General features: G+C 37.2%; 2 protein-coding genes and 1 pseudogene across 3 annotated transcripts; 1 reads left to right on the top strand and 2 right to left on the bottom strand.

Annotated features, from left to right (window-relative positions):
- The first annotated feature begins 576 nt into the window (after positions 1-576).
- Positions 577-4,431, top strand: LOC130814727 (replication protein A 70 kDa DNA-binding subunit A). The gene is made up of 2 exons (XM_057680892.1): positions 577-1,097; positions 2,334-4,431. Exons 1-2 carry the CDS (start codon positions 832-834, stop codon positions 3,943-3,945), a joined length of 1,878 nt encoding a protein of 625 aa, XP_057536875.1. The 5' UTR covers positions 577-831; the 3' UTR covers positions 3,946-4,431.
- LOC130814725 (mechanosensitive ion channel protein 10-like) lies at positions 4,379-8,971 on the bottom strand (annotated as a pseudogene).
- A 137-nt stretch (positions 8,972-9,108) lies between these two features.
- Positions 9,109-12,958, bottom strand: LOC130814726 (mechanosensitive ion channel protein 10-like). Of its 2 annotated transcripts, XM_057680890.1 has the most exons (6): positions 12,750-12,940; positions 11,087-12,658; positions 10,878-11,001; positions 10,511-10,804; positions 9,861-10,063; positions 9,109-9,774 (listed from the first exon to the last, which is right to left on the bottom strand). In XM_057680890.1, exons 2-6 carry the CDS (start codon positions 12,358-12,360, stop codon positions 9,504-9,506), a joined length of 2,166 nt encoding a protein of 721 aa, XP_057536873.1. In that variant the 5' UTR covers positions 12,361-12,658; positions 12,750-12,940; the 3' UTR covers positions 9,109-9,503. The 2 variants fall into 2 exon arrangements, with proteins under 2 accessions (XP_057536873.1, XP_057536874.1); XM_057680891.1 differs by having other exon boundaries at positions 11,087-12,958.
- Positions 12,959-13,424: the final 466 nt, after the last annotated feature.

Genomic DNA, 13,424 nt, shown 5'->3' with positions numbered 1-13,424 from the left:
AGGGTTGGAGTAAGGGTTTTAAGAGTTAGAATGGACATTTTAAGTGGTAAAATAAGTGTTTTAAGGGTTGAAGTCGATAGCTAAAAAATCAAATTAAGCCTTTGGAGAAGGAAGATTGAGGCTTGGAGTGGGGGTTGTAAGTGTTAAATTTGACTTTTTAAGTCTTGAAATGGATGTTTTAAGGCTTCAATTTGACAAGTGTAAAAATTTTTTGGTTGCACGCGTGAGGCGGCGGCATACAAGTTTTTGTGATGTACTTTAAGACGATTTTACAATGAGACGCACCCCATAGTTAGATTAAATAGCACATCTTATACATATTATGAAAATATAAATTCCTTGTTTGAGATTATCTTAATGAAAAATGATTTCTCACAAGAGTATCTCACTATAGTCTATAGATTTATAATTGTCAATAGTCTAATAATATTTAATATATGCAAGTAATTAAGTTATAAGATATTTTATATACTCTAAGAAATTTATTTTACAAAAATCAGTTTTATCTCAATGAGAATTTGAGCTAGTTTTATTTTTATTTGAGCCATCCCGAACCGAGCCATTTTCATTTGGTTCGGTTAATTAACATAAGTCGGTTCTATAAATCCCGCCTCCACCCCGCCTTTTATTTTACATTACCCGACATTTAAAACCCTAACCATCAACATTATTTCAATTCGTCAAACTGCCATTTCTACATTCCATTCCTTCAACAATTCCAAATTCATTCATTCGTTCGTCAGATTCATAATTCGCTCATTTCCTCCATTAATTATTAATCTCTCTTCAACTGATTCTTTTTTGTAAAGATTAAATCGAAAAACCAGAAATATGCCGGTGAATCTGACGCGAAATGCGATTGCAGCTATACTTGATGGCGACATCAACTTTAAACCTCTGGTTCAGGTTTTGGATATTAAACTCATTAATTCGAAGTCTAATCAGGAACGTTATCGTCTTCTCTTATCGGATGGCAGCTCGTCTCACCAAGCCATGATTGCAATTCAGCTCAATCATCTTGTTAAGTCTGCCGATGTTCGTCCAGGTTCCGTTATTCAATTGATTGAATATATCTGTAGCGACGTCCAAAATCGCAAGTATGTTTCGATTTATAACTTCCTTTTTTTGTGGAGTTTTTCAGAATTTTCGCGGCATTATACTACATTTGTTATTGGCATTAATCATTATATGTGTAAAAATTGGAGCAATTCTTTCAGCTAAACTTGATTGAGATTAGAAATGTTATAAATTATGAAATGAAAATTGGCGTTAGATTTACAATTTTTTTTTTAAGATTGTTATGCTTTTGATGTCTGACCAATTTTCGTTAATTTTGGAGGGAGAGAAAGAACTTTGGCTTGAAAATGTTAGTTGTTTAACATTTCGGTTTACTGGATCATGATCAAAACTTGTTATTAGACTTCTAATTGAACTCAAGCCGGCACTAGATTTGGAATTTTTATCAGCATTTATTTAGCTACTAATACTCTATACAAGGAGGTACAAGTTATGGACTGTTTGTTCATGAAAGCTCAAGATGATTGCTGCGTAAAGTGAATTGTTGGTCTGTTGGAAAAATCGGTGGAGTGGTGAAATATTTTGTCTTAAGACAATGAGATATTAATATATTATGTTCCTTGGCGTGAAGATGAAGGTTTTGATACCTTGCTAAACTGGAGTTAACATAATTTTCTGTTCATGGATGAGAAGCCGGAACAACTGAGAGGCCATTTCCTCTTATTGGAGAGGAGAAGTAAAGTGAAAATGCGCAGTGGTCGATTGAGAAATGCATTAAGTCTAGTGATTCCTCTTCAACTTGGTTTCTGAACTCACTTCGTCTTGGAATGATATTCTTGGTGATGAAATATGAACTTTTGCAAATTGTGTGAGACCTTTTTCGTGTTATTTTTTTTAATTCCGATACAATGTCTCTTTTGGTTTGGAAATCAAATTTTGAAGAACTGCATTAAGTTTCATCAATAGAAATAAGGAACGGAAAAATGCATTAAGTTCCATCAATATTCTCAGTTGGTGTATAGTTGACTCAGTGAAACACATGTATTGTCGTCGTAGTAGTAGGAAGATCAGTTATACTTGTAGGTAAAAAAATGCTAAAGCCTTAATTGTAATAGTGATACTTGTAGGTAGGTGTACGTAAAATATTGGCATTCTTTTGATATCTTATGGCTTGTGTGTAAGTTTTCTAAACCAACATCAGCATGTGTGATTGAACTTGACTAGCATATTGTTAACTTTTCATTTCAAAGTCAAATATGGTACAACTACATGCATCACATTGTCCTGAAACTAAATTTGAGGCATATTTTCTGCAGGATTATTGTCATCATCAACTTGGAAACCATCATACCTGAGTGTGAGATCATCGGGAATCCACCAATACCCATTGCAAGTGAATCTGCCGCAGGAAATGTATATTCAAACAATAATGCTGGTAATATAGCCAGAGGAATCAATGTACAAGTAGCTGCAGCAAGTAATAGTTACAATGAGCGCAATTTCCGACCCACTGTTCAGCCTGCATACCAGCCACCTCCAAATTATAGAAATCATGGTTCTGTTGTGAAGAATGATGCTCCTGCACGTATACTTCCAATTAATGCACTTAATCCTTATCAGGGACGCTGGGCTATCAAAGCAAGAGTAACAGCTAAAGGCGATCTTCGGCGTTATAACAATGCTAAAGGTGATGGAAAGGTGTTTTCGTTTGATCTCCTTGATTCAGATGGTGGAGAGATTCGCGTTACATGCTTTAATGCTGTTGTTGACCGCTTTTATGATGTGATTGAGGTTTCAAAGGTTTATATGATCTCAAAGGGTACCTTAAAGCCTGCACAGAGGAATTTCAACCATTTGAAAAACGAGTGGGAGATTTTTCTGGAATCAACTTCTACTGTTGACCTTTGCCCAGATGAAGATGTTTCGATACCCAGGCAGCAGTTCAGCTTCCGACCTATCAGCGAAATTGAGAGTGCTGAAAACAATTCCATTTTAGATATGATTGGTATTGTAATAGCAGTTAATCCTTCAGTTCCCATATTGAGGAAGAATGGGATGGAAACACAGAGAAGGATTATAAATCTGAAAGATATGTCTGGCAGAAGCATTGAGCTAACCCTATGGGGTGATTTCTGCAACCGGGAAGGTCAGGACCTGCAAGAGATGTTTGAGTCAGGGTACTTTCCTGTCATTGCTGTAAAGGCTGCAAAGGTCAATGATTTTAGTGGGAAATCCGTTGGTACGATTTCTTCAACTCAGCTCTTTGTCAATCCCGATATTCCCGAAGCTCACAAATTGACTGAGTGGTTTCAGCGAGGGGGAAAGGATTGTGCTGCTCAGTCTATCTCAAAAGATGTTATGCCTCTCGGTGGAAAGAATGAGAGACGCAAAACTATTTCCCAGATCAAGGATGAGGGTCTTGGGAGGTCTGAGAAACCAGACTGGGTTACTGTCAAGGCTACTATCGCTTTTATCAAAACAGATAATTTCTGTTACACTGCATGCCCCTTGATGATTGGAGACAGACGGTGCAATAAAAAAGTCACAAAGTCGGGTAATGCAAGATGGGTCTGTGATCGGTGCAATCAAGAATTTGAAGAGTGTGATTATCGCTACTTGCTTCAAGCACAGATTCAGGATCATTCGGGAGTGGTTTGGGTAACCGCATTTCAAGAAACTGGGGAAGAGATCTTGGGCTGTCCAGCTAATGAGCTGTACAAGTTAAAATCTGAAGAGCAAGATGACAGATTTGCTGAGATAATTCGTAGCAAGATCTTTGTTCCATTCCTTTTCAAGCTAAAAATAAAAGAGGAAACTTATGGTGAAGAGCAGAGAGTAAAGACAACTGTTGTGAGAGCGGATAAAATAGACTATGTGGCTGAGAGTAGGCATTTGCTGGATACAATCACAAAGCACCGTAAGCGTTGAATGCTTACTAGAAGGGTTCTGATATTGGCTAGTGAAATTTATCACATGGGTATATTACAGTATATGTTATGTAAGAGATTAAATTTACCTGCGCGTAATATTAAGAAACGCGTGCCGACAGGGAATCATTTTACATTGGTCAATGAAGGCATCAGTACGCATGCTTGTAGATGTTGATGTGGTTTCAAAATTCACAGTTTCTCTTTTCCATTTTTACTGGTCTATTGAAGCAAAAGACTAGGATTTTCATTATTCTTTATTGCTGTCTGAAAAAGCCTCAATTTAGCTTAGTGCTGTTTGTATGTATGACTCTTGCCAAGGTTTTGCCACAACAATGTGGCCTACTCGTATTATGTATGGTAAATTTTTTCTATACCGGAGATGTAATGAGCCGAGTAGCTCAGCGGACTTTGTTAATTTTAAATTAGTGCATAATTGGTCAGGTCTAGTTGGTTCAATATCAGCTCACCTATAGGGCACAACATTCAGCTTGGCTTTTGCTTAGCTTGTGTGCTATCAGATAGATAGAAATCTGCCTTGCCGTGAAAAGTGTTCTTTAGCGTATTTTGAAACTCACGATCAATTCAAAAGCTAACCAAGCTAGTTCAAGCGTAGCTACTAGCCTGCTCAAGGTGAGTGCAGCTAAGATAATCACTGTCCGATCCTAATGACAGCAACCAAACAACAAAACAACATAGAAAGCTAGAAACTAACAAGATCGGCATTGACAATGTTTGGTGTTCAGAGAAGCAACCAACAATTGCTTTGAACATTTACAAATACTTGTATACTTCAGCACAAAGCCAGTGACCAGCTCCATGGCCAGTACATTCCAAACCATTAGATAGCAAAAAAGAAAAAAGACCAAGGATTTCACTCTTAAAAAATTTATTATCTGTTCACAATCACGCTTGTATGAATGCTCCAAACCATGGAAAACTAGCATGCACAAACTACACGAACCAATAATCTCGACAGCAAACAATATATGTTAGCTCTGAGCAATGGCAGCAGCAGCAAGTGATCCTACGTACTTAACATGAATGTCCTGTGGTAGAAGATGATATTTGATTCCTAGCTCCTCGAAAATCTTTTTCAGTTCCAAGCCAAGATCGGATCTTCTGTTGCCTTTCTCTACGATATTTTGAAAGTTGATAGTGTGCGTAACATAGAGTATCATAACTATCTTGTTCATGTCCACAATTTCTTTCAATTGCACACTATGACTTGGTCGCCAGTGCTGCGGTTTACTTTCTATATACCTAAACCAAGAAAACTATGTTAAATTAGCGCGTTAGTAAGTTGGATTCAGCAAAAAGCACGAAAAAGGCAGATGCTTACGATTTGATTTTTTCCTTTAGACTAGCGATGTGCTCTACTTTAGTAGCAAAATCGATTGCAAATTCCACAGAGTCGATCATTTCTGGGCTTCGATAGAAATTGCTGATAGGTTTGGTTGCCAAAACAGAATTCGGATAACTAAGTTTTTCATTATCATATCTCAAAAAGATCGTGGTTAAGATGTTCATCTCTTCAACGACCATCTGCCAGTAAACGTCTATTTGATTAATGAACAAATTCTGCTATTTCACTTCAAGAAAAATCTTGACGAAGTTTGACAGTTTCTGATTACCTGAACGCCATCAATAACACAACGATCACCCACATCAAATGGATGCATTACAAAGATGAATATGATAGCCTCGAATATGGTCTTGACGCTATTTCCAAACACGAATGCTAAGAGCAGGAGCTGTGATGTGAGAAAGACTAGTATTTTGGTCGTCAAAAATCCCATCATGAGATTCCACACAATAACTATAACAATCGTCACCAAAACCGAAGCTAAGCTATTCAACTCGTCCACAACTGTTTTCGTATCATTTAATGAATGAGCAAGTGATTTTCTCTCCATGTACGCATTAACCTAACACCGGAAAATATAAATATGTCATATAATATATAACATATTATGGGCCTCGACCATCAGTTTAAGCGATTTTCTCTTACCACCCACTTGTTTAGGGATGATTTCGTGATCTTTCCTGTTTCGATGGCTCCATCGAATAGAGGAAACACTTGGCTTACTTCATCGATTTTCATAAAGCGCAAGAGATCTTCCTCTTCAATAAACCTAATCAGCAAAAATGAGGACTTAGTTGTAGAAGATTAAACCTAAAAGGGGACAGAAACATAATTTGCTCGTTAGTTCGCCTTTTGAATTCGCGACTCACTCAAAATGATTCAAATAGCCTAAAATCAATCATAATTCGCTTTTTTCAATTCGCGATTCGCGAGACGATTAGCGAATCGTGTGATTAAAAAGGACCATAACAAGAACGTGGATAATCTTACGCATAACCAGGTTTCGCAACACTGTGGAAGATTTTGACAGCAGCAAGTTTTGCTTCGCGTTCACTCTTGATCTCGTTATTCTTCTCAACGATCTCATCTCCTTCATTTAAATCAAGGGTATCGGAGATAGTAGATAACTTCGATCTCCTCGTGACTTTGATCAATCCTTTCATAGTCCAAGCAGAGACTTTTTCCTGGTTCATTTTCTGAAGTTTCTCCACATTAATAACATCTTGTTTAACCCTTTTATCTTTCGTTTTCCTCTCTAAACTCAATTGACTACAATTTCTCGATCTAGCTACCCTTATCTCCATTAACGGAGGTCCAGAAAGCGTGTGAAGCACATACTGATGAAACAACGATTCCTGAATTCGATCAAAGAACCTCTTGACATGGAATGATACAGCTAATATCTTGATCAGTAAAGTCTTTATTAGTCATATTCCTGCTCCAACGAGACACCCAGCAATCCCGACTGTGATATAGTGCAACACTCTAGTCGTTTTTCTTGATCGGTTGCTCCCTCGAATCACACATAAAATCCAAGCCACGAGTACAAAACTCAACCATAGACAAATCTGTACACTTTTCTTGACTCCATACACGAAATACCGAACTTTCTTCTTAAATATTAGTCTTCTTTTCACCAAGCAAACAACAAGTTCTATGATCCACTCGGTGATCAATCGACCACTAAACGTTACTATGAAGAGAACACACCATTTCCATAGTACTAAATTCCATATAGAGGTTTCTTGCAAATCATAGTCGATTAAACTAGACAATAACAAACCCGTCAAGCTCAAAAGCACAAACAACTCCGCCAAATTAACAACACTCATTTTCTGAAGATATCGAGGAACATGATTTGCTCGAAGATTATTGGATATGTAGACATCCTCAAAATCGTCCTCTTCATCTCTTTCTTGATTAGCTAGTGCAGATTTTGGATTTCGTGTAGGCATACTAGCTATCGGTAGGGCATTTAACACACCCTGATTACTTTGAAAAGCTAAATCCGGTTCACTTGGGTATGTTGGCTCAACAAACCTAGACTTGGATTTCGAAAAGGCTCGAGTTATAACAGGCCGCCTTCTGGTATATGACGCGGGGCTAACTTTTGGAACTTCAGGAAGCATATCAGTATTTCGAGCAAAATACTCCCCATTTGAAGACTCAATGGCAGAGTTATTAGGCTCTTTGCTCTCGGTTTTGATCCCAAAACTGTCGCTTGACCTGTCGCTTCCTTCAGAAAGAACAGATAATACAACCTCATAGCTTGCTGTTTGTATAGATGATCCTCTTCTATCCTTCATCCGAATTCAGAGAGTTTCGCTACCAATTTCGGGGATGCAGGAAAGGAGCAAAGATCCCACGACAATCACAATCAGATGTAAGCTTAGATTGCAAGTTGAAAGCTTACACTTGAGTGAACCAACTGTTTTGACCAAAGATTCCCATTTGTGTAGATTTTAAAAGGTTGTTAAGGAACGAACTCATTACACGAGCCTTTTGGGATAGAAACGCGAATGCAGCACATCCCTTTACTCGAAATAACAAGAGGTGGATAAATTTGAATCCATGATGATTTGTTTAAGAAAATAACTCAACCAAAAGTTTGAGCTGATAGATAGTTGTGAAAATTGCGGTTGATATGTCCATATAGAAGCAGGTAGGAAGTTGCTTCTTTAAATACCAGAAAAATTCAATTTACACATCAAAGTATGACGTCAGTTAATATTTAGATGCCCTGGAATATATATTTAAGTAAATACAATCATTACAACTTGTTAATCCTACTATTTGAATAAAAGGTTGAATCTAAATCTTACAATTGTTTATTTAGTATAGACCATTAAAAATTACCCATCATTTCCAACAACATTGTAGCGAGAGGATGTTAGCTTTAGGTAGTTGATGACACATTTGCTCATAATATTAAACAATATTGTACTCAGGCTGGAAGCTAAAGGACAATTATGTTCTTTCTCTAAAGCTTCAAACCCAAAAGTTAGGGCTAGCCCTATAAAGGGGCAAGAGAGGCATGTACCCTATACCCATCAGAAAATTAGAAAAATAATGCTTTAATATTTAATAATTAGGGCCTATAATACTATATTTAGTAAATATGGGCCCATAATTATGTTTCGCCCCAGACTTTTAAAATTTCACAGTCGGTCCTGTCAAAAGTCTCGAACCATCTTTCGTTAATTGGGCTTGGGACTTGTAATGAGTGACAAAGTAGCCCTAATGGGCAAAGTGCCAAGCTCACAGTACTTTTTTGATTTGAGATAGGATAGAGAATCCCAACCGGCAAGGGCGAGAGAATTAACCCTCCGTGTAGGTTGTGAGAATCGAACCCAAGGATGAAAAGGAAAGCCTTGATCATTAGGTTAACCATGATTCTCAACCAAGTACACAATACTTAGAATCACAAAATGCTCTTCTAAATCACATCTTAGCGTTTTATCTTTTATGGGGAATACAAATAACTGCGAAGAACAACCCAAGAGGGATATTTAGTCTAAAGTGACGTATGCTAAACATCTACTCCAGAAGTTCCAAAAACTGCTGGACGCCAAATGCAAGATGCTCAAACGAGCACCCCCTTGCTCGCACAAACACTTAGGTGCTCAGACGAGAATTTTGACTCTGTAATAATCTATTATGTTTTGCTCAATTTACTCTATCGAGTGACCTTTGCTTGGAAGAACACTTTCCCATTTGCAAGACCATTAGGGAATTTCTTTCTATAATGTCGTTGCTATTGGCTCGTAAGAATCGTTTGCTGTCAAGACTTTCAACTTGCTACACTGATGCTCATTTGTTATTAACTATAATATTGTGTAATTACGGTGTATACATTCTCTAATACCTTTATAACATTCCTACCATAATCTCGTCTCACTGATTCTCTGTTGCCATTAACAACAGAATACGCTCATAATAACCAAAAAGATCTCGACACAATAGGTATTAATAATCGTCAAAATCTTAATCACAAAACAAGCAACAAATGTGGTGCGACACCAAAACGTACTTCAGAAAGAATTTCACACTGTTTCAGGATTAAAAACACCAAATCGTCATGGGCATTTCTATAAGGAGTCATATATACGAGCATGTACATTGATATTCCTTCCAAGAGATCAGGCTAGTCGCATAAGCATGAGATGTATGACTTCTTGCAGTCGAATAATTGATCATAACCGAGGCACAGAAGCACATACAGGTGCATCAACATACCTGATTTGCACTTCCTGTGGCAGAAGATCATATTTGATGCCCAACTCCTCGAATATTTTCTTCAATTCCAAGACGAGATCAGACTTTCTGGTGCCTTTTTCGCCAATATTCTGAAAATTGATCGTGTGGGTGATGTAAAGAGCCATCTTAATGTTGTTAATGTTCACTATGTCTATCAGCTGCACGCTATGACTTGGACGCCATATTTCTGGTTTGCTTTCTATGTATCTGAGTTCAGTAAAGTATACGGAATGAGCAATTGACCTCAAATCCAAAACCCTAAAAAATGAATATAAAGAGTGCAAGGAAATTACAATTTAATCTTAGTCTTTAGAGCAGCAATGGTATCGACTGTAGTTGAAAAGTCGATAGAAAACTCCACCGAGTCACTCATTTCTGGGCTTCGATTGAGATTGCTGATGGGTTTGGTTGCCAGAACAGAATTTGGATACGTAATCTTTTCGTTATCATATCTTAAGAAGATCGTCGTCAATATGTTCATCTCTTCAACAACCATCTGCTGGGAATTTTCATCTGATCAATGAAAAGTTAATGAAGGGGGTGTTTGCAATTGGTTGTTGGTTGTTGGCTTATTTGACTAGCTGAAAATGTTACTGTTTTTATTGGCTTTTAAACTAACTGAAAAAGCCAGCTGTTTATGGAGATATTTGGTAAATTTAAGTATTGACTGTTGGCTGTTTATTAGAGAAAAAGTAAGTCAACAAGCCGACACAAAAAGGTAACTAGAGTAGTTTTTTTATTTTGGCTTAAAAGCCAGCTTTTCAACTGACTTAAAAGCCATTAGGAAATAATTTTTTTGGTTGTTTGACCAACTAAAAAGTCAAAAGTCAAAAGTCAAAAGTCAAAAGCCAAAAGTCAACCAAAAAACCAATATAAAAGCCAAATACCAAACACCCCGAGATATAGCATTAGAAGGTGAAGTGTTAGGCATGTTTTGATTTACCTGAACACCATCAATCACACAACGGTCACCCACATCAAATGGATGCATTACAAACACAAATATAATCGCCTCGAGAACAGTTTTGGCGGAGTTGCCAAACATAAACACAGCAAGCAACAGTTGAGCTGAAATGAAGACAAGTATTCTTGGGGTTAAGAATTCCATCATAAGATTCCACACAATGATAATTTCTATCAAGACTATGCTTGAAACAACTTTATTTAATTCTTCGACTGCAGTTTTTGTGTCATTTAACGATAGAGCTAGAATTTTCCGCTCCTGGTAAGCATCAACCTACAACAAGAATCGATAAGTAAGAATCACGTCTTAGATGACACTAGTGCAAAGACATAGTTCAGTGTCTTACCACCCATTTCTGCATAGCAGATTTCGTGATCCTTCCTGTTTCAATAGCCCCCTCGAACGAAGGAAACACTTGCTTCACCTCATCGGTTTTCATGAAACGCAACAGATCTTCCTCTTCAATATACCTAAATCCCCAAAAACAATACATCATTATATCGATATCAAATTACATATACGATGATTTACAATCGTAATGCTACATGGTCTTACTTGCAACCCGGTTTAGCAATATTGTGGAAGATCTTAACAGCAGCAAGTTTTGCTTCCCATTCACTAGTGATATCTTCATACTGCTTACCGATATCATGATCATCCCCAAAGTTAGCAGCAATAGAAATCGTAGACAAATTTGTTCGTCTTATGACCTTGATCAACCGTTTCATAGTCCATCCAGACACTTTTTCTCGGTTCATATTGTGAAGCTTGCCCATGTTGATAACATCTTCTTTTACTCCGTCACCTTTTGTTCTTCGCTCTAAATTCAGCTGACCACCATATCTTGATCTGCCTGAAATTTCTGTCATCTCCATACACGGTGGCTCAGAAAGCGTTTGCAAAACATATTGATGCAACAATGACTCTTGAATCCGATCAAAGAACCTCTTAACATGGAACGATAAAGCTAACGTTTTAATCAGTATCGTCTTCACTAGCCATGTTGCAGCCCCTACTAGACTCCCCGAAATACTCATAGTTATATAATGTAACACTTTTTTCGTTCTTTTTGTTCTATGGTTCCGATGTATAACTAACAAAATCCATGCTATAAGTACAAAACTTAACCAAAGGAAAACGCGTACACTGTTCCTTAGTCCATAAGCAAAATATATAGCTTTCTTCTTAAACAAAAATTTTCGTTCCACCAAGTAAATTACAATGGTCATGAACCATCCGGTCACCAAGCGACCACAAAACATCACAATTACAAGAACACACCATTTCCAAAGTTCTAAACCGCATATTGAGATATCCTTCAATTGGTGGATAGTTAAGCTATTGATCAATAAACCTATCAAGCTAATCAATACAATCCATTCTAGTAAGACCAAGAAATTCTTTCGAGATTTTCGATTTTCTTGAAGAATAACCGATTTGTAAACTTCCTCTTCATCCTTTCCGTATTTTCCTTGGGTTGAAAAGGGTGATTTGGGAGTGCCTACACCAACTCTAGGAGACACTTTGGGTGTATTTCTAAGAGGGGATTTTGAACTACTTACTATATTCGCGCTATCAACCTCTAATGTTTCATCTCTAGGCGATGGTGGCTCAACTAGTCTCGATTTAGGTTTCGATAAACCGGAGCTTTTTAGTGAAGTGTACTTTCTTATGAACTCATTTGGGATTGGGACTCTTTGATATCTTTGGGGAGTTGAAAAGGGGCTTATTTTTGGAGTAATATCAGGAGACATTTGAGCATTCATGGATACTACAACATCATTATTTTCACTGTTCCTTAAAAATTCTCTTCTACCCTCCATTGTCATTCAATCAACAATCCACTAAAAACAACAACAATTCAATCAAGAACTAAAATTCCCAATTCAATCAAGAAAAAACTCACTCGAGAAAATGGGTTAACTTACTGATTGACGGTTTTTTCTTTCATTCTTCTAATTGGGGTGCGATTCTCACCATTTTGATACTTAAAACACCATTTGATTGTTGGGTATTTCTTAAAAGATGTGAAAAATGATAAATAAATAAACTTGAAATTGAAACATACCAAATTTAAAGAATTAGGTCACTGAATGTGTGATGAGTGATGAATGCATACATAATCCCCTGCAAATAAGAATAAAAATCCAGTGAATATGTAGTGCATAAAAATTAAGGGGCCGTTATTTCCAAGTTTTTGGGTGGTTAAGGAGAGTACAGCTAAGAAGGTAACAACAAAAGTGACATTTTTCAGCTAGTTTTCTCCTTAGAAGGAATTATCAGCTTTATTTATTTATTTATTTTTCAAACACTATCCTTTACTATCTGGTCTCTGTCTTCCCATTCAAGAGTTTTTCTCCGCCCGCCATTCCTGGTCCAGCCAAGCGTTATCGTCCTTAGATGTCACACTGGTTATGCCATTTTTTTCTTCGAAAAATCAAGGTTTTTTTAACGGTATCTGGGGATAAGATAATCATACATTTTGAGGTGTTCATTCGGGGGATCGAGTCGGTTTCGGACGGGTGTCATTCGATTCGATTGTATTTTGGATCGTTTATTTTTCGGCTGTGTGTTACAACAGGTCACACTCGGGTCGAGTCGGTTAGTCACGGTTCAGTTGAAGATTAGTTATTTAAGCGGTCGGGTTAGCATCGGTTCGGTGTCAGTTGAAGTTCGTGTCGAGTGTCAATCGGTCTCAGGTTGTCATCAGTTACTAATTGGTTCGGTTTTTCGGGTACAGATCGAGTTCGGGTTTTTTTTTTAACAGAACTCAGCTGCGTATTATTAACTACTATTGATCATATCAATATCAGTCATTTTTTAATTAATGACAAGATTCCCTTTACTTAAAAGCAAAATAGTTAAAATTCAAATCAATTAATAATCATTATTA

This window comes from Amaranthus tricolor, chromosome 6 (assembly GCF_026212465.1).
Source record: "Amaranthus tricolor cultivar Red isolate AtriRed21 chromosome 6, ASM2621246v1, whole genome shotgun sequence".
In the NCBI taxonomy this organism is placed as follows: domain Eukaryota; kingdom Viridiplantae; phylum Streptophyta; class Magnoliopsida; order Caryophyllales; family Amaranthaceae; genus Amaranthus; species Amaranthus tricolor.
This window is presented reverse-complemented; position numbering and strand designations above follow the sequence as displayed.